Source organism: Lagenorhynchus albirostris, chromosome 1, assembly GCF_949774975.1.
Source record: "Lagenorhynchus albirostris chromosome 1, mLagAlb1.1, whole genome shotgun sequence".
Lineage (NCBI taxonomy): Eukaryota > Metazoa > Chordata > Mammalia > Artiodactyla > Delphinidae > Lagenorhynchus > Lagenorhynchus albirostris.
In genome coordinates, this window is record NC_083095.1 from 50631274 (window position 1) to 50658277 (window position 27004).

General features: G+C 38.2%; 1 protein-coding gene across 5 annotated transcripts; it reads left to right on the plus strand.

Moving 5' to 3' along the window:
- Positions 1-513: 513 nt before the first annotated feature.
- Positions 514-26948, plus strand: POLE2 (DNA polymerase epsilon 2, accessory subunit). Of its 5 annotated transcripts, none has more exons than XM_060142892.1 (19): positions 514-610; positions 3417-3517; positions 4744-4819; positions 6632-6709; positions 6846-6939; positions 10872-10946; positions 13252-13335; positions 13938-13994; positions 14406-14454; positions 15201-15269; positions 16706-16882; positions 17431-17520; positions 17694-17748; positions 18465-18524; positions 18612-18689; positions 20379-20487; positions 21334-21510; positions 23527-23594; positions 26830-26948. In XM_060142892.1, exons 1-19 carry the CDS (start codon positions 543-545, stop codon positions 26846-26848), a joined length of 1584 nt encoding a protein of 527 aa, XP_059998875.1. In that variant the 5' UTR covers positions 514-542; the 3' UTR covers positions 26849-26948. The 5 variants fall into 5 exon arrangements, with proteins under 5 accessions (XP_059998875.1, XP_059998877.1, XP_059998873.1 ...); XM_060142894.1 differs by having other exon boundaries at positions 18468-18524; XM_060142890.1 differs by lacking the exon at positions 514-610 and adding an exon at positions 965-1053.
- Positions 26949-27004: the final 56 nt, after the last annotated feature.

Genomic DNA, 27004 nt, shown 5'->3' on the forward strand with positions numbered 1-27004 from the left:
ATGAGGGTGTTGAAAAAACAGCACGCAACTCATTAGGCTTTAGGAGCAATACGTCAATTAATACGTTAAAACGCTTATGATAGTACATGGTGCATAGGAAGCCCGCAACTTAAATAAAAAGCGGGGTGGGTGAGAATGATGGTGATGTGTAGCAGCTTCGAGTGAATGTCGGGGAAAACCCTGTGGTGACACAAAGCATAAGGGCGCCGGGGTCCGGGAGGAGCCCGACCGGAGTCACGGAAGGTGGAGGGTAGCGATGGGAGTACTAAGTGGCCCAACGAAGCATTTGAGATAGGGAAGCACATTCCCAACCAGACACCAGGGAAAGACGCCCTCGCTCTTCAGTCTCCGAGCAACAGAGCAGTGCAGGGTCGTCTTCTTCTGCAGCCTAGTGGGTGCGGAACTGCAGCTTTCCAGGCGTGCGACACCGAAGTCTCCGCGCACTAAGGGAGGAGGAGCAGTGGCAGGGAGAACCTGCGCGTCTGGGGCGGGACCAGGACAGGGACGGGGCGGGGCCGCAGCCGTGGCGCCAAAAAGCGAACATGGCGCCGGAGCGGCTGCGGAGTAGGGCGCTCTCTGCCTTCAAGCTGCGCGGCTTGCTGCTCCGGGGGTGAGTCGGCTGGGCACCGAGCGGGACAGGAGGGGAGGGTCGGGCCGCCGGCCCTTGAAAGAGTTCTAAGAAGCAAGGGGGACCTGGCGATGCCTTCTTAAGTTCCTCGACATTCGCGTGGAGTCGAAAAGTTTCTCCCGGAAGGGATGAGGGTCTCCTCCTGCACGTACCAGACAGCCGCAGAGGCGGCTGTCGGTGTCGCAGCAGCGGTGTATTGGCACTGTGTTTGGGCGCCCCTCAGCCAGCTTAGTCTCTGCCTCCGCTAATTGGGAATCCTAACAGCGCTGCTCACGTGGTTACGTAGACAGCGAACGAGAGACCTGGGAAAGCCCATTGCATGTCGGTAGCTGTCAGGTTATGTTGTACAACCTGTGGGCCTTGCTAGCCTTCCCAATTTTGGATCACGTATTATTCCCGAGAGAGAATTCCTGGAGAGTTAAGAAGTGGGTAATTTAAAGCATGTTCTTAAGTCTTCTGGGTTTTTTTTGGTTTGTTTGTTTGGTTAGATTTCCTTTAGAACTTCTGTGCTTCTCTGGCCATATCCGTGTTTTCTGCGACTTGTAGAATGATCCTTTCCAAGATTTTTCTCATTAAATCTGCTTTTTTAATATATAAAGAATACAGTATTTACATATGTAAATACCTGCTGGACGGGATACACTTCTCTGTACCATGTTTTGATTGCTTTTGTGTGTGTAGAGGTTTTTTTGTTTGTTTTTGTAATAAGCTTCATGGGACTTTTTACCTTACTTTTGGGTTAGTGGTGAACAAGTGCAAGCGTGAATAAGCTCTAGGAGAGAGTAATAAATTTTGTTCAGTTGATTCCCCACATTTTGAAAATACGACCAATTGATCAGTTAATTTTTCTTTATTTTCACTTAGAATTTGACCTAATTTTGAGCTGTCATTCATTAATTCAGTCAGAAATACACTGAAATCTGTTAGCTGCAAAGTACTGCTGGGGCAAGGGAGTAGAAGAGGGTAAGACAATGTGGAGGTTGGGGGACAGATAGTGTATTAATATTTATTGCTGCATAAAGAATTACCCCCAAGCTTAGAAGTTTAAAACAGCAGGCACTTATATTCTCACATTTTCTGTGGGTCAGGAATTCAGGTAGGCTTAGCTGGGTCCTTAGCTTCAGGGTGTCTCGCAAGGCTGCAGTCCGGATGGGGTCATCTCAGAGTCAGTTGGGCAGGATTTGCTTCCAAGTTCATTCAGTGATTGGCAGGATTCAGTTCATCCAAGATTGTTGGACTGAGGGCTTCAGTCCTTGCTGGCTGTTGGGCCTGCCCAGCATGGCAGCTTACTTCATCAAAGCTAGCAAGAGAGTCTGCTAGTAAATGGAAGTCACAGTCTTTTGTAACCTAAGCAAGAAAGTGACATCTTGCCACTTCAAAGTTTTTATTTTTAAAACTACAATATAGTAAAATATTCCATCGCTTTTGCTATATTCTATTGTTAGAAGCAAGTCACTAGATCCAACGCATACTCAAGGGGAGGCGATTGCACAAGGATGTGAATACCAGGAGGTGTGGATTATTAGGGGTCATCTTAGAAGTCTGTCTACCATGGATATTAAATAATTCACAATTATTTAATTTCAATTATGAAAAGGATCTGAGGAAGGAAGTGCTATGATAGCGTATAACCAGGTGTATAAACAGTTCTAGAGTCAAAGAAGGCTTCCTTAAAGAATGGTTGAAAAAAAAAAGAATGGTTTGAGTTGAATGTTAAAGGATAAGCAGGACTTGACTAGGTGAAGAGTGTGGGGGAAATGACCATATAAAGACCCTGAGACAGGAGAGCACCAGGAAAGCCAGAGACACTGGGTGAGGCTAGTGAGATTTGGCGGGAGCCAGATCCTGTATGACTTTGGTCTATGCTAAGAGCTCTCCCAAGATTCACCTAATATGTGTGTGATTTTAGGGACTCAGTCACCAAGTATTTGTGGACCACCTTCAGTGTGCTTAGCACTCTGCCAAAGGATGACACAGTTCCCCTTCTCAAGGAGCATCATCTATAATAAATTGGAGGGATGTGACACCCACACATGAAACAATAAGCAACCCAAGATATAGAAGAGTTAGTGCGATGACTATAACAATAATATTGATGCAAAGTGTAAAGCTGTGGTCTAAAAATAAAGAATGGCATGGAATTAGCAAATTGTTTAAGTAGACAGTGTTCATTCTGAGTATTATTGGTATTTAAATCAGGAATTCGTGTGATTTTTAAAAAAATTTTCAGCTTTATTGATTTTTGAGGGGTGAGAGGGATTCATGTGATTTTAGTGAGTGTTATTACTTCTATGACTATATTCGAATGTCAAAGTTTTTTCTAGCCTAATTTTTTTCTTTTTTACAGTTGAAAACTGATGAAGTTACTGGAACTTAAGCAAATGCATTATCAAATTAATAAATATGTATTTAAGTGTCTGTTATGTTCAGAACATTGAAGCAGACTGAGTTTATTAATGTCAGGTAATAAATAGTACAAGGCTAATGTGATACAGCAGATCTAAGGTATCTATAAGTGAGATTTTTTAAACAATTTCAGAAGGAAGGGGAGATTGCAGCAGGTAGAGCTGGTCTAGGAAGGCTTCCTAGAAGAAGGATGTGATTTGGGGCTTTAAGAACAATTATGTTGGCAGGGGATAGGAGGAAGAATTTGTTCAGAAAGCACAGGAAAGGAGAGTACTGCTTGCAGGGAGGAGTGAGTGGATCTTAATTTCAATGCTAGATTGATGAGTGTTTGCTAGTTTTTGGCATAAAACTTTTAGCCTTAATTACCAATCTCTCTTATCAGTGAAGCTATTAAGTACCTCACAGAAGCTCTTCAGTCTATCAACGAAGTAGAGCTTGAAGATGCACTGGAAAAGATCATTGATGCAGTTGAAAAGCAACCCTGTAAGTAACATTTTCTGACAGCTCTTAAATTGTTCATATAGTTCTACATCCTCAGTTAGATTTATAGATTTAATTTGAAGTTGAGGATTCAGTATTGAATGTCCCGGTGGTATGAGACATACCCTTGGTAGCACTTCTTGCCAAGGAGTAACCTCTAGTTCTGTTGGAACCTTGGGGCATTCCCAGAGACTCTTTTATAGTTCTTCCCCTTTGTGAATTCCCCTCTGATTCCTTTATGGTCACTTTTTTCTCTCTGCCTATTACTTTGTCTTACTTAAGTTAGGTACTCTTAAATGTTTGAGGGGAAAAAAAAAAGTAAGCAAGAATAACTTTCCCTTCCTGCTTCAGCCTTTCTTAAGGGATCTTTTTGTTAAATACTTAGCCTTTTACCATAAGCATGGACCTACAAAAGAGAAGTGCTCTTCTAGAAAAAAATGTCCAGTTTCTAGAGCACTGAAGGAGAGAAGTGGGTGCGGCTTGCTCTGATACGTTGTTTCTAAAGGCAGAATTTTAAATATACCTTTGCTTTAAAAATTTCCTTACAGTCGGAAATGTAGAAAATGATTACATTTAGAAAATCAGTATACATTAATTTAAGATGGTACGTGGTATTTTGCCTGAGAACATACCACAGTGGTTAAGGGCACCCAGTCTGGAATCAGGCTCGCGTTTGTACTGCTCTCTACTCCTTCCAGTTATGTTGGTGATCTGGTTATTTGACCTCTTGGAGCTGCACTTTCCCCATCTGTAAGACATGGCTTATGAACAGCAGTCTTATAGGACATCTATCTAATAATGCTTGTGAACCACTGAGCGTGGTGCCACACGTTTACTAAGGGCTTAATGAGTGGTGGCTGTTATTGTTATTACTATTACTATCATACCTACTGAAACACAGCAGTTGTGATGCAAAGTTATACTAATGTAACCATATTAAACCTAGGAGCTTACAGAAGCATTTGTATACCTGAATGTATATTATTTAACATTATTTAGAAAATTAAGGCATTTGACTGTGTATTAAGGTATTGTAAGTGTATTTGAGTGTGGAATATTAAGGTATTTGAAATACGGCTTTTGTGCTAACACTTTTTTCCTCCTAAAATCTATGTAATGAGCATCTTGGGGTTAGTGTTTGCAGATTATTTTCAGGAAAAAAGCTGTGTGTGGAAAGAACTAATTTTTATGCCTGTTTTTAAAATTTAACTTTGAACTTCTCTTTTCAGTGTCATCAAACATGATTGAACGGTCCGTAGTGGAAGCAGCAGTCCAGGAGTGCAGTCAGTCAGTAGATGAAACTGTGTATGTGGAAAAATTCACCTTTTCCCCATGTTGGAAGTGTTGTTGAGTGGTTATTTTCAATTATTTTCTTGGGGAAATACTCAGTGGTCACCTTTCTACAGTGGTTATTTCTTAGTTTTTTTTTTTTAAATGATAGCTTACATTATAAACCTCAATATTAAATGACTCATCTTTACTATTTTTATCCTAGAATTTGAGATCTCGGTGTTGCTTGTACCATGACAAACTTTTGCCACTTACCCAACTGATTTGATTTAATATTCTATATGCTGCAGGTGGATTGAACTGATTATTCAGAGGTATAATTTACTTTTTTTCTTAGGAAAGTACCGAGTCCTGAAAGTTCGGTGACTTAACTTGGGTCACATGGTGAATGGCAAAGGGGGGTAGAACCTCAGCTTTAGGACTTTTTACCCTGTCTCATGCTGTTAGAGCTTAGGAATTTATGTTGCAGTAATTTTTCTGGGTTTTATCTCCCTGAGATAAACCTCTTTCCTTTCCTCCTTTGAATATGATACTTCTTTCCAAATTCACAGGGTTTAACTGAAAGGAAAACATCTGGGAAAATGGATAGAGATAGTCTTAACTTTGACAGTTTTTTCCTATTTGGGGCAATGGAGATAATTGAAAGGAGTCATTACTCATTTTGGTTAGTAGTTTTAATCTTTTTTCCGGTCAGAACTTATTAGAGCTGCTAAAAAATAGAGAAATTGAGGTATTTAAATTTTATCCTTGCCAACTCATTGTTTAAGATACTGGAGTACTTGCTCCTAAAGCCATCAATAGAAATTCAAAACGATTATATCAAAGTGTAAGGATTATAATCCTAAAATAGGCATTAAAGTTACCTGTTGTTTCTGTCAAGCTATTCATATGCTACAGTCAGCCAATATAGAGGTTGAGTAGGGACTGAATGGTAATTGATCTTTGCAACTCCAATTGTCAGAAAGGCATTATATCATAGCACAAGGGAGAGGCTCTCCTTTTTATAGATGAATAAGTAGCATGGTAAGTTAAATAACTTTCCAAGATTGACCCATTAGAAAATCATGGAGCTGTGTCTAGAAGCAGGCTTACTTCAAGTTCACTGGTTCTCTGCTACTCTGTACTAGGTGCTACCAACAGACTAGCATGACATTTTTTTGTCTGTTTTCATTTTGGGAAATAGATATAATTTTAGGGAAGATTCTTTAGGTTGTAATATTTATGCAATAGTGCTATGAATTTTTTTAACCTCATTCAAACATGATTATGATATTAAAAGTATCTGAAGGTAAATTATTTTACGAATTATCCTTCTCTAACACTATAGGTGTCAAGGATATGGGCAGAATTTGGGGGGTTCTTCTTCTGTTTTACATCTTTTCCTGGGTCACTTTTGCATGATATTTTGGATTAAAAAATTGTTTAATACCTTTTAATAATTAATATTAAAAGGTATTAAACCTTCTAATGAATAATACCTTTTAATAATATTGTAGCTTATAAAAATAGTACATATTAGGAGAGATTTCTTTAAGATGTGACTATTTTATATGTAAATGTTCTTTTTCAACAGATAACATTCTTAATTAGAAGTTGATTAAATTTTTTGTTAGCTTGAGAGTAGTGGCAGTACTTTCTCATCTCTGAGAGGAAAATGCACAGGCTAAAAACTTTACCCCCATATTATTTTTGACACTACAAGAAATTGTGTACATGATCTGTGAAAAGTATGTGTATATGACATAAGGTTATAATGCAAGTTTTCATGTTCACTTGGAATACTTATGTTTTAGTAAATCAGGTCTGTTTTTGTGGGTTGTTTTTCAGAGAACATATTTTCAATATCATAGGAGCATTTGATATCCCACGCCTTGTGTACAATTCAGAAAGAAAAAAATTTCTTCCGTAAGTATGCCATCTATTGATGTTAAGCTAATTTCAAATGTACATTTTTTTTTGGAAGGTATATAGTCTCCTGTTTCATTTTTCATCTACCTTTGTGTATTATGATAGTCATAAATAGGCATTCCTTTTTTCCTAGTTTATTTATGACCAACCACCCTGCACCAAATTTATTTGGAACAGCAAGAGATAAAGCAGAGCTGTTTCGTGAACGATACACAATTTTGCACCAGGTAAGTCGGAGGGGGAAAAAGAGACTGTTTCAGCTTAGGTAAGACTCAGGGATAATTAAAGGATGGACTTTTGTACTTTAACAATCATGATGATGATAAAAATAGTAGCTAACATTTTTTAAATGCTTTTGATAGGCCAGGCATTGTTTATCACTTTACAGAGATTACCTCATTTGACCATCATAACATCAATGTATGTATAAATGCTGTTATTCCCATTTTACAGATGGGGAAAACTGAGACCTGGAGAAGTTTAGTCACTAGCCCAGAGGTTACATCTAGTAAGTAGGGACAGGATTTGTATCCAGTCAGTCTGACTCTGGAGCCCAACCTTTGCCTCCTGTACTATACTACTTTCAAGCAACTTATAGTCTATGAAGTTAAAGACATCTGCATAAATAAAATATGAAGTAGAATTTTATACATGCTATGGAAGAAATGTAATACAAAGAGAATGCTTTCTATAGAAAAATCAGAGAAGGCTTCAAGGAAATGTTGGCATTTGACATGGGCCTTGATTGCTCTGATCTTGTGGAAATGGGGAGAAGGTGGTGAACAGTGTGAACAAAGACAGAGCAAGAGGAAAAAGTGGACTCCATGCAGGAAATGATGAGCAATCAGCCTTCTTTGTGTGGAGAGGAAGGCTTGTGAAGAGGAGTAGCACAGGATAAGTTTGGAAAGTCAAGTGGCAACTAAGTCATGGGATTGCCTTGGATGCCACTCTTCAGAGTTGGACTCTGTTCTCTTGGTACAAGGAGCCTTAAAATACCAGAGCAACTCACAGCAGTTCCCTGAGGACTTTCTCTCTCAGCTGATTTTGGGATATATTAGAGTATGAGAGAAGACTTATAGGAGTCTGTGGTATTAGTCCTAGAATAAATGATAGCCTGAATGAAGGAAGGTAAGGGGAGCAGAAAGAGGGGACAGTCCTGGCAGTGGAAGCCATAGCTCATGGTGACTGATTGGACATGAAAGAGAAGGGAGAGAGTGAAGACTGAAAGATGATTAGGGTTTTGAGCCTGAGAGAGTGGACGGGTAGAATAATGGTAATTAGGTAATATATAAACAAATAGGAAAAAGAGAATGGGGAAGACGATGGCAGGTTCTGTTTCAAACATTTGAGTTAAGGTTGCCAGTAGGATATCAGGTGAGATGTACATCTGGAGCTAAAGAAAGAGATCTGGGTAGAGAGAGATTTAGGAGGCATCTGCCTAGAGTAATAGATGGGACTGCAGGGATGAGCCCCTGAGAGATGATGGAAAAGGGAATGATAGAGTTTGGGGGCTAGGCCAGGGTGGTGTTATATAGCAGAAGCACAGGGAGGTTTCAGTGAGGACAGGGTGGTCAGCAGGAGTAAGCACTGAACAAAGGTTGAGGAGAATGAGCACTGAGGATGTCTTTTCTCTTCTGCCTCCATCGCCTACATAATGTTGCCAGGTTAATCTTCCAGAAGTTTAGCACTGATCACGCCATGATTTTGCTCACAAGTCTTTCAAGGAAGTTTACCACCTACTGGATTAAATACAGATCTTCTGGGACTTCCCTGGTGGTCCAGTGGCTAAGACTCCACGCTCCAAATGCAGGGGGCCTGGGTTTGATCCCTGGTCCGGGAACTAGATCCCACATGCTGCAACTAAGAGTTCGCATGCCACAACTAAAAGATCATGGATGCCACAACTAAAGATCCTGCATGCCACAACTAAGACCCAGAGCAGCCAAATAAATAAATACTTTTTAAAAATACAAATCTTTCTGTCACATGTTTTTGGCCTAATCTGTACTTTTCCCTCTGAAAAGTAGAGGAGCCAAAACTGAAACATGGAAATATTGTGTCTGTTTCTTCCACTTCTTCTGTGACTTTGCTTATACTATTCACTCTCTTGATGCTCTTCTCTCTTATCTCTGCTCTTGAAACCCTCCTAATTCTGGAAGGGCCTTCTCAGATTCCTCCTCTTTTCTGAAGCCCTTCCTGATCTGCAGTTGGATGCAGTCTCTTTCTGCTTTCTAAATTTTTAAAATTAATTAATTAAATTATTTATTTATTTATTTTGGTTGCATCGGGTCTTAGTTGCGGCACACGGGATCTTCATTGCGGCATGTGGACTTCTTAGTTGTGGCGTGCATGTGGGATCTAGTTCCCCAACCAGTGATCGAACCCGGGCCCCCCCTGCATTGGGAGCGTGGAGTTTTACCCACTGGACCACCAGGGAAGTCCTCTTCCTGCTTTCAACCCACTGACTACTCAGTGGGTCTCCTGCCACACTTACTAGGGTTGGCCCTGCCTTGCATTTGGGGTGTGTGTCCCTGTTGTCAGACTGCACACTCCTTGTTTATTTCCTCTGCCACCTTTGGCATAGTGCTTTTCACAGAGAAGATGCTCAGTAAATACCACTTTCTTTTTAAAAATTAGGTGTTAAAGCCTATGATATTATTTGGGGGTATCATTAAACCCTCCCGAGCCTCATTAAAAGGGTTGAATTTTAGTCCATGCATATTTTTATTGCAATTATCTTCCTGAAAGCAAATCTGATTTTATCATCCTACTTCAAAATTGTTGTTTTCCATTGTCTATAAGACAGACTTCTTGGTTTGGTATACAAAGTCTGTATTGTTGGGACTCTTTTATTAGAGTTTACAAAAACTCAGACGGCTAAAACAGAAAAAGGAACTTCTTGGCTTGTGGAGAAGTCTGGAGGTCCAGCTGTGTCAAGCATGGCTGGATCAAGGTGCTTGCACAACGTCATGAGGCATCTACCTCTTTCCATCTCCCAGCAATTTTAAAAAATTGATCTTACTTTCAAACAAGTTCTTCCTATGAGGTGACCGAGATGGCCACTCACTAGTAGCCTTGGAAACTCTTAGAGAGTTCTTCTTTTCCAATAGTTCTAGCAGCTGTCTCCTATTGGCCAGGCTTCAAGCACTTGCTCAACCCTGAAACAGTCATTGGCCAAGGGGGTGGAGTACTTAGATTTGCTAGGCCTTGGTGGTCTGTCTGGAGGGGGAAGGGCACCAACCCTACCTAAACTATGTGGACCACAGTGGGGGAGGGACATTTTCCCAAATAGAGGCTCCAACCCATCTCTTGCATTGTCGCACGTGCTGCCTTGTGCACTACATGATCCACCTGTACTAAGCTTCACATCACTTCCTGAATACTCCTTTACCCTTTTTTTTTTTTAAATTATTTATTTATGGCTGTGTTGGGTCTTGGTTTCTGTGCAAGCGCTTTCTCTAGTTGTGGCAAGCGGGGGCCACTCTTCATCGCGGTGCGCGGGCCTCTCCCTATCGTGGCCTCTCTTGTTGCGGAGCACAGGCTCCAGACGCGCAGGCTCAGTAATTGTGGCTCATGGGCCCAGTTGCTCCGCAGCATGTGGGATCTTCCCAGACCAGGGCTCGAACCCGTGTCCCCTGCATTGGCAGGCAGAGTCTCAACCACTGCGCCACCAGGGAAGCCCCTCCTTTACTCTTAATAACTCTTTCTTGTGACACATCCCTTCCTCTGCCTGAAATGTCTTGTCTCAGCCTCCTTTTGTTTCTTACTAGCGAAGTCTTTTTTATCATTTAGGATCTCGTTAAATGGCCCCTTCTGCTCAGGGTCCTTTGTTGTATTGTGACCTGTTGACACTTCCTTCTCACTGACCCCTGTGCTCTGAGGTTGACACCTTGGTTTGTTGTCTTCATATCCTCAGCCCAGAGTGCACTACTGCCAGGTACACAATAGACCTTTTTTTAAAAAAAAGTCTTAAAATGATTTTTTAAGCAAATTACATTTCTAGCTATTTGTACATTAAACTATGTAGATTTTCAAATTTGTTGAGAATAAATAATAGTAACGTTAGTTTAAGGACAGTGCTTTGTCAGGGCACTATTTTAATGAATCTTAGTTTTAAATGTTTGCCTCAGTAATTCATGTGAATCTTTCTTTTTTCTAGAGGACCCACAGACATGAATTATTTACTCCTCCAGTGATAGGTTCTCACCCTGATGAAAGCGGAAGCAAATTCCAGGTTAGAACGATATCCTAGTTATTTAGGGGGTGTATGTATACAAGTTTAATATTTATTGCTTAATTCTAACTTATTGAAGTTGGCATGAAAATTAACCACTGATAACAGTTTAACTAGCTAACTGACCTGTGCATGCCCACTGTTGGTAAAGTCCATGTCCTGTGTGCTGGGTCTCTGGCCACCAAGACAGAACCCTCGTCCTCCTGGTCCATTTGCTGGATGATACACTGGCTTTCAGACCAACCCTCAGCACTACCCTTCCTGCCCTCACTCATACTCTGAAATCCTGCTCCTTGCCCAGCCCAGCCCTCTAGTGACCCCCATACACTTGTTCAGCTCAGACATGCTATATCAGTTGGAGTGAAAACTTACTGAAGGCACTAAGGAAACCACATTTATAGAATGCATGAGAGAGCACAGACAGGTCACAGGGTTGTCTGGGGAGAGGAAGAATGTTTTCTGCTGTGTGTGCTCTTTCCACTGTAATACTTAAGAAAGTGGTTACCAAACAGCACCATCACTTTTGTTCCAGCAACACACCTGGTCACCGTCAGTCCATCTGTGGCTTTTTTCCCCCTCCAGCACACAGAGCCCTGCTGGGGGATAGTCCTTAGCTCCTTCTGGCTAGGACCCACCGTTTCTGTGGTGTTCCAAATAGCTTCTGAAGAGGCCCAGCCTCTGCTAAGGTTCATTCAGTCCTCTACCATGTTAGACCAGAATTCATGGTGATGAGCAGTCTGATAGATACTAAAATGATAATACTAGATAATGCTTAAATTAATGTTTGATGGCAGCACCATAAGGAGAAAACATTTATAGAGTTTGATAGTTTCTGCTTTTAACTTTTGTTGGAGGAAAAAATTGTATTAAGTTTTGGAAATTGACATTATTTATATTTCTCTACAAATGACTGTCGATGTGTTTTCTTGAATATATTAGGTTTCCTATGGCAACTCAGATACCCACAACCCAGAGCATTATTTCACCTCTCCTCTTTGCCAGAGTAACTTTAGGGCTTAGCTAAATAATTTATTGTTCTTGTTATCTTGCCAAGCTGTTTAATTCTGTATCCCTGCTGGTATATTATCTATTTAAACCACCATCTATAGTCCCTATATGGCATTCTTCCTTTGCAAACTGCAAATATGGTGTCCTCATGAATACTTTGTTACAGCTTTTACTCCTGTGTTGCTTTAATTGATTGATTGCAAATTGCAATATTTTTCCCAGTCTGTAAGTTGTCTTTTTATTCTCTTAACAGTCTTTTTGAAGTACGTAAGTTCTTAATTTTGTTAAAGTCCAACTTATCAATTTTTCTTTTATGGCTCATATTTTTGGTATTGTTTCTAAGAAATCTTTACCTAAGCCAGTTTTTAGAATACATGTCTTATATATCTTTTCTTCAGATTTATCCCTAAGTGTTTCATTTTTTAAAACTGTTTAAAATGAACATTGTATTCCTGTGTTGCTTGAGGTTCATGTTTTTAAAGAGGAACTTCATATCATATGTTAACAGTGATTATTATGGGGTGATGTGATCATGTCCTTTAAGTTGTTTGGTAAATTGTTGTATATATACTATAGATATCTCTACCCATTAAGAAGAATGAAGTGTATCTATATATAGTTAAATGGAACAATGTTTAAGATATATTAAACTTAAAAAGTTAAGTTGAAGAATAATACAAATAATATGATTTCATCTTTGCAATAAAACAAACTGTATGGCTATGTGTTTATAAATTATATATGTGTGTATTAACATATACTTAGGATTATATGTATAGAAAAGGGTCAGAAAGGATTTTTTAAAAATAATGCCCCAATTATTACTACCTTTAACTTTCTGATAAAAAATAAGGATCAGATTGAGAAATGTAAATAATGACAGCCTTTCAAAATACTAAATAAAAATAGAATATAACTTTTTAAATAGCCCACTAGTTTTCAGGTACTGAAGAGGTACTGACCAAATAAAATAAATAAAATTTATATTCCTTTTTTACATTTTAAAGATAAATATACTTATTATTATTCAAAATAATATGGTATGAAACTTCAGTCATTGGTTGGGGCCTGTGTTGATATGGTGTTTCTTTAGGCAGAATTCTTCCAAGCCATCATCAGTTAATATTTTAGCTTTTTGTAGGATAAAATTATATTTTCTAAATTTTATTTGACTTTCTACCGTAAAATAGTTGTAAAATACTAAAATGTGCACTCAAAATTTACTTGCTTGTAAAAAGATTAGTTCCTTAAAAGAACATATTTTCAGTCCTTAAGAATTTATTTTGTTTTACTTTAGCTTAAGACAGTAGAAACCCTATTGGGCAGTACAACCAAGATCGGAGATGTGATTATTCTTGGAATGATAACCCAGTTAAAAGAGGTAAGTTGAACTTGATAAGCATCCAACTTTTATTTTCAGCCTTCAGATTAATGAAATTGTCAGTTACATACAGGATTTTTACAGAGGGCATGGGAGCATGTTCTTCATTGAAAGTGGCTACCTCAGTCACCAAATAACCTTTCCTTTTGCATTTGGTTTCCTGAGTAGACATCAGGAAGGAGTGTCTTATACAGGCCACCAGTTTGCATAGCCTGAAATTAGTCCCCCAGTGACCTCTGGTTGAACAGAGAGTACTGGGTTTCTAAACAATCAAAGCTGCAGACCATATCCTGCTCCCTGGGAGTTGTTGTTGGCTCTCTGAGGCCCCTCTTACAGCAGCCAGAGAGTATCCCTCCTGTCATCTCTTGGTTGGCAGTGGTCATTGTCTAGGTACCTATGAGGACTCCGAGTCTCAATTAATTGATTAGTTTGTGGTCACCAGACTAGTAAATGGAAAAGCCTAGACTAGGAGTTACTGATTTTTTAAAAATCCACTGTTCTGTCTACTATATTCTGTTGTCAAAATTGTCAGTATTTTAATTCTTTTGTCATAGTATTCATCTTTACATAAATGTGGACATACTTCTTTTAATTTTTTTTAGGGAAAATTTTTTCTGGAAGATCCGACAGGAACAGTACAACTGGATCTTAGTAAAGCTATATCCTTCACTTTTATTTTTTTAAATCTATGTTATGTGAGTTGGGGAAATTGATCATATATTATTCTCACATTTACCTATTTGGGTTCTTAGTGTAACTTCCATACGGTGGTGTAGGAATCTGGAGACATAATCCTAACCAGAGACAAAAAGCCTTATTTGGAGAATCGAGACAAATCACTGAGGAAGTTTATAACATGCTAAGAATGGTCTATACTGTCAGTATTAGATCTTAGAAGCAGATATGGGGATATTTAAACCTAAAGTTTTTTAAGCTATGATCTATTCAGAGTTTTAAATGTGAAGTGTTTGAATTTATTATTTGGAAGTCCTGTTGAGCCCAAAATGTATGTTGACTTTATCACCACCTCAAGCATAGAAGTAGAATTATTTTCCTCAATTATTGTGTACCAGTTCCATAGCGGTTTATACACAGAGTCATGCTTTGTCTTAGCAGAGGGTAAGTCAGTATACTTTTTTCCCTCTCCCCCTCATCATTCTACCGTAAAACCCTTTCTACATTGGTTAAAATATGTTAACATGATGTAACTCGGGACAACACTGATTATGAGGGCATACTTTTGACAACATTAAATAACTCTCAGACTCATGGGAGAGGGGTTTGTTTCTGGAGTGATGAAAATATTCTGAAATTAGTGGTGATGGTTGTACAACTTGTGAATATACTAAAAACCACTGAAGTATATACTCTTAAAGGGTTGTATGATATATGAATTATATCTCAATGAAGTTGAAAAAACAGAGTCATAAAATGAGACATTTTTAAATCTGTGTACCTTATCTGTCTGTACTCTAACATGTATTGTGAAATAAAAAAAGGGAAAAGTTTTATTTCTAAATCTGTTAGTATTTCATGAATTTTTTGTTTTATAGAACTGAGACTGTCTGGAATTCCCTGACGGTCCAGTGGTTAGGACTTCGCTCTTTCACTGCCATGGCCCCGGGTTCAGTCCTTGGTCAGGGAACTAAGATCCAGCAAGCCGCATGGTGTGGCCAAAAAAAAAAAAGAGACAGTCTCTGAACCTGACGCTGTTTTGTAGCGCAGTGGGATTGATAAATTCTGTTGTTAGTCGACGGGATGAGATGATGGCCTAGCGTTACTGCTTTGTGTTCCATAGTTTTGTCCTTTCAAACAAGAAGGAGAATTGGACAAATGAAAGTGATTTGTTACTTATCTTTTTTCAGGTTGGTTTGAAGATCAGGTATTTCATGTCAATGCCTTTGGATTTCCACCCACTGAACCCTCTAGTACTACTAGGTATAAAAATGTTTGACTTTAACTCTATAGGAATTTTATAATACTGGCAGTAATGAATGTAAGATAGTATATCATATCTCTGTTATTACAAGTCCTCAGGCTTTGTGTCAGAAGGCGATGAGCAATGGAAAATGAGAGTTAAAGACTGGGCTTTATATGAAACTGAAAACTTCGGGTTGACTCCAGATTGGTTGCAATAGCATCTCTGTACTTTGGCTTTAATGGAAAGACTTCCAGTCTATCGGTCTTATTTATCTGTAGGATTGATGAGAAGTTCAACTGAGATAAGATATAGGAAAACACTTAGAAGAATATAATTCCCATGTTAATAGAAAGTTCTTATTTTTGTATTTTACTGAGTGAAAGTTACAAGAGGCAGATTATATAGTTCTTTAATATATGCAAAGTCATTATAATATTAGAATGGTTCCAAAAGGGCCTTCTCTGAGAGGAGTGAGTTCCCTGTCACTCAAGGTATTTGAGCAGAGGCTGAATAATGGTGTAGAAGTTGAAGCGGGTGGCCTGTGGGTTGAATGTAGTCTATAGAAATTTCTTTTTTCCCCTTTGAGGTGTTAAAACACATTTTGAATTAGTTTGCAATATTTAAAAATTAGGAGATTTCTCATAATGGTCTAGATTTCTGAGTTCTCTTGAACAATCAGATCTAGCCATACTTTGTACCTGAATTCTCACCTGGAACATCTATACGGCAGTGATTGCCCACTTTGGGCAGGGTTATGTGTGGGCTCCCTCACTCACACCTAGTCAGCCTCAGCTGGCCGCTGCTTTGATATTTAGTATTACCTTCCTGGAGCCTGTAAGCATCTGGGGGAATTAAATCTTGAGATTCCATGATGATGGTGATGATTTCAAGAAGAAGTATGAGGATTAAGATTTTAGGCCCAGTATGCCTGTATAAGTCAGGTGCCAAGGCCACATTTGCTGGCTGGGAGCCACTGGCAGGCAGCTTTTGCTGTGCATCTTCTCTTCCTGTTGAAGTACATAATCTGGCGGAAAGTGCTGCTCACGCCACAGGGAATACAAGCCCTCATCAAGCCATCTCACTTTTTTTTTGTTTTGTTTTGTTTTGTTCTGTTTTTTTGCGGTACGCGGGCGTCTCACTGTTGTGGCCTCTCCCGTTGCGGAGCACAGGCTCCGGACGCGCAGGCTCAGCGGCCATGGCTCACGGACCCAGCCGCTCTGTGGCATGTGGGATCTTCCTGGACCGGGGCACGAACCCATGTCCCCTGCATCGGCAGGCGGACTGTCAACCACTGCGCCACCAGGCGCAAATAATAATACATTTTCATGGTCCAATTTACATTGATGGGACAATTACCTCATTAGATAGACAGAAGCTAAGTTTGTAGAATATCAGAAAAATATCTCCAACAGAATATAGGATAGAAGGTAATAATTGTGTTATAATTACCTAGGGCATACTATGGAAATATTAATTTTTTTGGAGGGCCTTCTAATACATCTGTGAAGACTTCTGCAAAACTAAAACAACTAGAGGATGAGAATAAAGATGCCATGTTTGTGTTTATATCTGATGTTTGGTTGGACCAAGTAGAAGTATTGGAAAAACTTCACACCATGTTTTCTGGTAGGTGTCATTTTTTCTATTCTTTTTTGAACTCTAATGATAATTCATGCCTTAAAACTAAATTCTTAAAAAATATATATATCTTTCTGAGTAGTCTAGTTTGTAAAAGACATTGATTCAGTGGTGAAATATTTTAAATGAATTCATCTTAAAGACTTACATTTTTACATTTGAAAAATAACTCTGTGCGTGTGTGTCTGTGTATTCATGATAAATGAGAATTTGTCCTAAGAATAGTACAAGAGTGGAGGACAGCTTAGGCTTTCGAATTTGACAGAACTGGGTTTAAGCTGCAGCCTAATACCTTGCGCAGGTTACTTAATCTCTCTCTCAGTTTACAGGGATGTTGTGAGGATTAATCAAGACATTGCAGGGCCTGGCACAAAATAATTGCTCAATAAATGGGCACCATTATTACTATTTTTTATAATAATGTTATTAAGGTATTATTTTTAAAATAGTATGGTTTTATTATTTAAAAACTCATGGTTAAAAGATTTTAATATGATTTCTACACTCCATATGTTCATTTCTTCTTTCATTTTTAGGTTATTCACCAGCACCTCCAACCTGCTTTATTCTGTGTGGCAATTTTTCATCTGTACCCTATGGAAAAAATCAGGTTCAAGCTTTGAAAGGTATTGAGGATCTGTTTAATAAGTGTTTCTACATTTGTATAAACTAAATTGATAAGAAATAATCTATAATATTTTAATTTCATTCAAAATATGTAGAGTTCTAGCTAATAAAATAAAATTTGATTTATGTATATCATATGCAAATTAAATTCAATATCCCTTTAAAATTTTAGATTCCCTAAAGACTTTGGCAGATATAATATGTGAATACCCAAATATTCACCAAAGGTAATGATTTCTATATTTTTTATTTAAAGTGTTATTTAAGAAACACAAAAAATGAATCCTAAGTTAAGAAATGGATGGAAGAAAAAGTTGAGAAAATTAGTACAGTTAAGAGATAAAATTAACCTTCTATCATGATAATGTATGTTACACTCTAGTAGAGATATATAATGAAAAGTATTAAAAGGATGAGTGATAATTTCCACCATATTCCAAATTTCTTGGTGACATTACTCTAAGGGTCTAGAGCTACACTCTTCAATATGATAGTCACTGGCCACGTGCATCTCTTTAAATTTAAACTATTTAAGGGAATTCCCTGGCAGTCCAGTGGTTAGGACTCAGTGCTTTCACTGCAGGCGAGTTGGGGTAGGGTGTAGTGACCGGGTTCCATCCCTGGTCGGGGAACTAAAACAATCCCATAAGCTGCAGGGCGTGGCCAAAAATAAAAAAATAAAATAAACAAAAATAAAATTCAGTCACTCTGGCCACAGTTCAAGCACTCAATAATTGGACAGTACAGGTCTAGAACATTTCTATCATTGCAAAAAGATCTATTGGACAGTATTGGTCTGGAGCCTTTTAGTAGTTCACTTATTAAAATGCATGAAATTTAATTTTTAAAAATTTGTAATTTAATTAAAGGCAATAATTTGGTTTTGGACTATGGGATAGTGGTGCAATATTTTTAGAATGAATTATGTTGAATTTTGCTACAGTAGTCGATTTGTGTTTGTACCTGGTCCAGCGGATCCTGGATTTGGTTCCATCTTACCAAGGTAAGTTTTATTCAGATATTTGCAACAGTAAAGAAAATTCTGTAAAATTTAAAAATGTATACTATATCACATAAATTGTTTTTATAGGCCACCATTTGCTGAAAGCATCACTAATGAATTCAGACAAAGAGTACCATTTTCAGTTTTTACTACTAATCCTTGCAGGTAAATATTAGTATTTTTGTGTTGTGGTTTTTTTCTTTCATTTAACAATTAACCTATTTCTTGGGAATTCCCTGGTGGGCCAGTGGCTAGGACTCTGCGCTTCCACAGCAGGGGGCGTGGGTGCGATCCCTGGTTGGGGAACTAAGATCTCGCATGCCATGGGTGGCGTGGCCAAAAAAATACAAAAACAAAAAGTGGGAAAAAAATTAACCTGTTTCTTAAAATTTGTCTCTGAATTTTGATTGTTATGGGATAAAAATGAAAACATTTCTTTCTATTTTAGGTTTCTCAAAACTTTAAAAATGTTTTAACTGTATTTAAATAATTCACTAACACTGAATTTAGAAGCTTAAATAATGGAGGGAGATTTAAAAATAGATATTCCAATTACACATCCTTTAAGAAAAGTTACAATGGAAAACTGAAAGGATTACACATTTACTGTATGTGCTACTCACTGTGACCATAGGCTCTTACTGAGGGAATGCCCTCAGTCATTGTTTCTCCTCTCTTTTCTACCTACATTCACTCCTTCAGTGACCTTTCCAGTCCAAGGGCTTTAATTACCCTCTGTGTATTGACAATTCCCACATTGATATCTCCAGCTCAAACCTTCTACCAGATTCCACACTTACGTATCTGGCTGCGTACTCATCATCTCCCCTTGGATGTCTAATAGACAACTTCAGATTGAACTTCTGATCTTCTTCCCTCGTCAGTCCCCAACCCTGTTCCATAGCTTTCCTCATTGTAGTTCCTGACGCCTTTATCCTTCCAGTCGTTCAGACCAACCTTTGGGATTCTTCCTCACATGCAAGCTTTTAGGAAGTCCTTCAAAAATTTGAAGAAGGACTTCAAAATATATCCAGAATCTGGCCACCTCTCTATACCTCCCCCTCTACAACCCTCTACCATCTTCTTTAGCCTTGTTCACTGTAACAGCCTCCTCATTGTTCTCTAGCTTCTACCCCTGCTCCTCTGTAGTCTGTCCTTAACAATGTCAGAGTGATCCTTTAAACCGTAAGGCATGTCACATCCACCCTACTGATTCAGAAAGATGGGCCCCTCATGTTATTCCGTAACAGCCCATATCCTTTGCAATGGTAGTCATGGCCTGCATGATCTGGCCCCCAGTTTCCTCTGTGATTTCCTCTCCGACTTTCTTCTCCTCCTCATTTATTCCAGCCACTCCAGCTCCTTTTGTTCTTCAAATGTGCCAGGCATGTTTCATCTTAGGGCCTCTGCTCTGCTTGTTCCCTCTGCCTACAGTGTTCTTCCCCTGCATGTCTGCTTGACTCTCTCACCTCCTTCAAGTCTGTGCTCAGATCAAACTTCATTACGAGCCCTACCTGTTCCAATACTCCTATTTACTACTCCAGCCTTCTAGACTTTCCCTTCCCCTAGATGATTCCTGTTAGCCTTTTTCTTTTCGCCATACACTGAATCATCTTCCAACATACTGTGTAATTATTGTATCTGTTGTTTATTCTCATTCCTAGAATAGCGCCAGACACATTAAGAGCTCAATAAATTACTGTCAAATGAATGGTTGAATAGATTCTGGTTGCATTTTTTCTGTGGTGAACAATGGGAAGTGGGAATGGCTTTGTACTATAAAACATCTTGCCTTTAAAGTTACCTCATATTTTGTTCTGAGGAAGTCACATTCAACTACTGTTTTTATTTCAGAATTCAGTATTGTACACAAGAAATTATTGTCTTTCGTGAAGACTTAGTGAATAAAATGTGCAGAAACTGTGTCCGTTTTCCCAGTAGCAATTTGGATATTCCTAATCATGTAAGTTGTGTCTTCTTTATTAAGGTATCTTAATTACATGTGGATTTATATAAAATTTTGTTAAGCCACTTAATCACTTGCCATTTTGTTGTTTTTATTTATAGTTCAAAATAGTTTCAGCACACTTTTGTCAGTAAGGTAATTTTTGTTCCTAAATCAGTGTTTCTCAATTTTCTTACTGACGTATCCCCTAATGGGCAGAAGAAAGCCCCGAAGTAGCAGGAAATTTCTTTGGAGGTTCCTGTTTTGCCTTTAGAACTCATAAATCTTACATTGTACTTCAATATATATACATTTGTTTAAATAAAATGTTTATGTTTATCATGTTTATTAAGTATTTCCTATGATTTGCCCATATCAGGAGGATGTGTAGCGTTTATCTTGTAGCTTCAAGATTCCCAGTTGTCAATCACTGGTTACATGTACCCTCATTTGGAAGTATGGAAGTAGATCATACAGAGCATTTTTAGTATGTATTTTATAACATTTAAAGTGTATGTAGGCTAAGTATATATTCTTGGCATTGCTCAAGCTGTGGAATTATTTTTAGATGAACAAAATTAGTAAATTAGTTTATTATACAGCTAAAAATACAATTGCTCCAAAATGACTATTTGGGGGAGTAGCTTTTATGGTGTTGAATGAAAACTCATAAATTTCTCCTAAAATACAGGGCAGTTGATTTCATTTTATATCAGTTTTCCCAAGGTTTTGTAATTCAGTTTTCCCAACTGTTTCTCAAATTTTCTAAGTCACTTTGGTAATTACTATTTAATTTGAAATTCTTTGTTGCTCTTTTAGCTTTTGCAAATGCACTGAAGTTTGTTTTGTGTCATTCTTTTGTAGTTTGTAAAGACTATCTTATCCCAAGGACACCTGACTCCTCTCCCTCTTTATGTCTGCCCGGTGTATTGGGCGTATGACTATGCTCTGAGAGTGTACCCTGTGCCTGACCTACTTGTCATCGCAGACAAATATGATCCTTTTACTTTGACCAATACCGAATGCCTCTGCATAAACCCTGTAAGAACGTAGTTAACGTTATGTAGTCATAATTTGTCAAGATTAGACTGTTACTTCTTTAAATTTAAAATACATGTTTAATCAATTACTGTTGGAGTAAAACTATACTATAAATGAAACAACTGAATTAATTTGGTATAAACAGAAAGTTCTTAAACTTTCAAAAGAGTGACTATAAAGTAACGTGACTTTTTTCTTAAAAAAGAAAAAAAAATGCACCAAAGCTTATAAGTCCAGATGAGTATTTTCCCCTTCAAAGTAACTTGCTTTGAGATTCCTTGGGATTCCTTTCTGGAAATTACTTTCAGAGCATGTATTCCGTTCCCTTTAAACATGGTAATGGTACTTGTCCTTTGAGGAGGATTTTTTGTTGTTGTTGTTATTGTTGTTGTTGGAAATTGTCCAAGTCCCAAAAATCTAAGACTGATAAATGTGGAAATTCCTACTGGGACACAGTTTAATATTTCATTTTTATGCAGAACCTTGAAATTGCTTCAGAATCTTCAAGTTGCTTCTGAATTTCTATAAAAGTATGATTGACTTTTTGAACTTGGGGACTAAATGCTGCATAATGTTGCTTTTTATGTCAAATATCTTCACTAGTGATTTTTTTTTTTTTTTTTTTTTTTTTTGCGGTACGTGGGCCTCTCACTGTTGTGGCCTCTCCCGTTGCGGAGTACAGGCTCCGGACGTGCAGGCTCAGCGGCCATGGCTCACGGGCCCAGCCCGTGGCATGTGGGATCTTCCCGGACTGGGGCACAAACCCGCGTCCCCTGCATCGGGGGACTCTCAACCACTGCGCCACCAGGGAAGCCCTTCACTAGTGATTTTTAATCTGTATGTTTCCTTGATTCTTGTGAATTTTAAACTTTAGTACTTTTTTATTTCATCTAGGTCATTTCTAGAAACATCATCCCTTACTGCTTTTCTCACACACTCATTTATTTTGTCTGGCTTCTGCAACCACAGAACTATTGACATTTTGGACCAGATAATTCTTTGTTTGGGGGCACCATCCTGTGCATTGCAGGGTGTTTAGCAGCATCCCTGACCTCCATCCACTAGATGCCTGTAGCAGCCCCCAGTTGTAACTATCAAAAATGTCCTTAGATACTTGCCAAATGTCTCCTAGGAGACAAAAATTGTCCCTGGTTGGGAACTACTGCTCTAAGGATGAGCACAGTCAGCTGATTTGGTTTCATTGTTTGAAATTTGTGGCCCTAATTTTTGTAGAATCTTTATTCACATTTCAATATTCTTGTCACAATGAGGCTATTTCCTTATTTAAATTGAACTCTGGGCATTCTCGTATAGTTAACGCTCTATTTGAAACCACTTTATTTCTGAATTTTTCCACTTTTTCATACTGTAAATGAGTAAACAACCAGTTCCTACACCATCATTATATCTTTTTAACCTTATTTATACCTTTTGGGCAAGCCCAAAACTTGGTTTTGACATTGCTTCATCCTTTCTTGATACTTATTCCCATTAATGAATGCCTGCAATGGGCCAGACATTGAACTAGTTCCAGGGACACAAAGACTGAAAAGACAGAGTCTGCTCAGTAACTTTAGAGTTTAGTAATGGACAGACAATTGTATGTGTGACTACTGCTCAGTTGTTTTGGGGGCACAATGGCAGGGCATCAAACCCAGATTTTTACTGGGGAGAGGGGCAGGAAAGGCTTCTCGAACATGATGTTCGACTGTCTTATATGCTTATTTAGCATCACCCAGTACTGTTTATTCCTTATACTAAGTAGAACCCCTCCTAAGCATTTCTAGTCACATTTGTTAGCATAACTGTTCTAGTCAACTTGACTTTTTGCTTCAAGTGGAGATATTTTATAGTAATATTTTTTCTCTATAAAGAGCATACAAAAATTTGTCTCATTACTTCATAGTCACATCTTGTAACTTTATTTTTAAGTTAGGAGCAAGGAGTTTGATTTAAAAAATAGGGATTCTTTGTTAAAAGTTGAATATTCACTTATGGGCATTTTTCTCTCCAAAGGGCTCTTTTCCAAGAAGTGGATTTTCATTCAAAGTTTTTTATCCTTCCAGTAAGATAGTAGAAGATAGGTAAGTGTGCCCTCAGAAACAGCAAGAAACAGCTGTCTCTTGGTGTAATACTGCTAAAATTCAGATGTTCTGTAGGTGTGCTGAAGTTTTTAAAAGTCTACAGTAGCTCACTGGAAATGTTCTAGGCTGAACTTACTGCGTTCATGCGGGGAGACACAGAATTGTATGTACTTGATGGCAGTTTGTGTGAAATAGACCAAGAACTGTTTTCTGAGGGAAATCTCAGATTGGCTGTGGAGGTGGGCTAGCTTTTTTACAGGCAGCCTCCTGATGATGTTATTATTCCAGGAGGTAAGCCTTGCCGTCCACATGGTTGGTTCTCAAAACCTAGGTAATCTGCCTTAAATTGGCAGCAAAGAATTGCAGGGGAGCTGGGTTGAGTGTGGTGATGGTGAGAGGTTGGAGTTGGGGGGAGGTCTTGGGGGAAAAAGAATAATCACCTGGTAGGTAGTGATTTTCAGAGGGTGTCCTGTAGACCACGTGCATCAGAATCCTCTGGGGTCCTTGTTAAAAATGTTAAGTTCCAGGATCCCACTCCAAACTTATCAAATGTCTCTCTCCAGTTGTAGGGCCCAGAAATCTGCATTTTAACAGTTTCCCTTAGATTCAGGCATCCTAACGTGTGATTTCTTGGTTAATTATATTTTGTTTCCCACCTCCAGTTAAGAACAGTAACCAAATACCTCCAGGTTCTCAGAGAATATAATCTTGAACACCCAACCCAATTGTCTTCTTTTTACTTTTTGTAATTAACATCTTTATTTAAATAAAAACACAAGTACATGATAAAATTTTCAAATAATGCTTAAAAGTATAAAATTGAAAAGGAAAAAGTAGCTCCATTTCCTAACCCTGAAACCATGATTAACAGCTTCTTATATATATTTCTTGAAAAAAAATTTCTGCATTATTTTTGCTGCTCAGTATTCATGGAGGATTAAAGTCCGTTCACTTTGGGATATTCTAAATTTTATTCTTGGATTCACGCATTTGACGTGTATTTGAATCTTACTGTATTCCAGGCACTGCTTAGTTTTTGGAATATAACCAGACAGATACCCTTATAAAAGTCACTGAGGTGCTTCCCTGGTGGCACAGTGGTTGAGAGTCCGCCTGCCAATGCAGGGGACGCGGGTTCGTGCCCCGGTCCGGGAAGATCCCACATGCCACGGAGCGGCTGGGCCCGTGAGCCATGGCCGCTGAGCCTGCGCGTCCAGAGCCTGTGCTCCGCAACGGGAGAGGCCACAACAGTGAGAGGCCCACATACCGCAAAAAAAAAAAAAAAAAGTCACTGATATTCTAGCCTCTATTCCATAAGCTGAACATGTGTTTGACTTCACCTAGCCCACAATGAATCTTCAAACAAATTTGCTTTTGACTTGGAATGCCTTTAGGTAAAGGCAACGCTCTTACCAGTCTCAACCACTCGCTGTTGTTGACAGTGATTTTGTGACCCCAGGATTAGGTCACCTCTGGAGCATATTTGTCCACCTTTTTAAAATTTTTTTCTTGGCCACATCATTCAGCTTGTAGGATCTTAGTTCCCCAACCAGGGATTGAACCCGGGCCCTCGGCAGTGAAAGCGCAGAGTCCTAACCACTGGACCACCAGGGAATTCCCTATTTTGTCCGTCTTTAGATTGACTTCTACTGAACTGAGATTTGGTATAAATTCACAGACATCTAAAACATTCTGCTATGAAAACCAATAGTGGGCACTTTCAACAGATCTCAGGACAAGAGAAATCTGTGTCTGTCCCAAGCAACTGTTTATTTTCATCTTGGGGAGACTGTAAATCTACTAATAGACTCCCTTTGTGTTAGCTGCCAGGAAGCACAGCCAAACATGCAGCCCACCTCTACAGCAGCAGAGGAATTACTAGCATAAATGTTGGCTGTGGCTCTGGCTTCCTCTTCTTTTCTGATCTGTATTTTTCTCTTACCTGAATTTCCTGATTTCCTTACTTTTATCTTTTTATTATATTTATCTTGGCAAACCAGTTAATATTCTTTTTTTTAATGAGTTGGGAGATAAACAAATAAAACACAATAGGAAATAAACCGATTTATTATGATAGCACAAGACACTTGTTACATTTCTTGTACTGCTCCCTGATTGCCATGCAGAATTGTTAACCTAAGTACAGTGCTTCTGAGCACTGTATACAGACTTCTATGACAGTTCTAACACACTGTTTTAGTCACTTATGTGCCTGTCCCTCTTAAAAGTTTCTAGAACAGTCCTTGACTTGCTGTTGACATTCACTGTTGAGTTGAAATAGTTGGTCCCTTTATCATCTGTGGAGTCAGATGCTGAAAACCCTTGACATAATTTCCAAACTATAATTTAGTAGTGATAATTTGAAGAAGTTTTTCATTGCTGGATCGAATAAGTTGATGTGTTTTTTTTGGTTTTTTCTTTTTTGAGAGAAAAAATTTTCATGATATAGTGAAATAGTTTGGTTTTACTGCTATTTAGTTTCTCCTAAAAAGAATTTTTTTCTTAGAATATTTGTGAAATCATATTGTAGAGTTAACCACAGAAATGTAGCCAAAGTAAATAAGGTTTAACCCTGTTTCAACATGTGCTCTCAAATACAGTTGTTTTATTTAAAAACACAATGTTGGTGATGTAGGGGAGAAACACCCATTCTCACACAGAGTTGGTCAGAAAAAAAAATGGTAAAAACTTTTTCTTAAGACCTCAACTGCATATATCAGCAATTCCATTTCTAGGAATTTATCCTACAGGTATACTTGGGTTTATGCATAAAATTGGGTACAGCTGTTTTTATTGTAGTTTTTATAAAATTGCAAAACAAATAGCTTAAATGTGTATCTATTTAAAAGTTATTCGGAACTTTTCTAATTTATATTAAATTTCAAAGCCATAGAGGAAGGGATTAGTTAAAAATTATAAATATGTGTTTATTACTAATTGAAAAAAGGGGTAGAATATTGTTCATTGTATTCTACCACTTGTGTGTTTTTAAAGCATTTACCCCCACACACATGCTTGTATATGATTAGACAATCTTTATAAGGATATACTGTTGCTTTTGGAGAGCAGAAATAGAGTGTGAGACAGACTTATTTTTCACTGTGTCCCCTTTTGAATTTGGAACAATATGCATGTATTGACCTATTTTTAAAATTAACTAAAACTAAATATTAAGAAATGTACAATAACTTAGGTTTCCAAAATGTTTAATTTTATGAATATTTTCTTCTTTCAGCAAACTCCAAGGGTTTTGAGATCCTTAAAGACCATCTGAAGAAACAGAATTCATCAATTTTCTGCTTAATTTTATGTAATTTTGATATTGTTACAATAAAATTATGGTAAACTTTAGGATGTTCTGCTTAAATTTCTATTTTATGAAATTTTGATATTAAAGTAAACACGATGGG

Coding starts and splice junctions, on each gene's coding strand:
- POLE2 (XM_060142890.1), top strand. CDS start 968: ATGTTGTACAACCTGTGGGCCTTGCTAGCCTTCCCAATTTTGGATCAC. Junction 3,518..4,743: donor TGCAGTTGAAAAGCAACCCT/GTAAGTAACATT, acceptor TTCTCTTTTCAG/TGTCATCAAACATGATTGAA. Junction 18,690..20,378: donor TTTACTACTAATCCTTGCAG/GTAAATATTAGT, acceptor TTTTTATTTCAG/AATTCAGTATTGTACACAAG.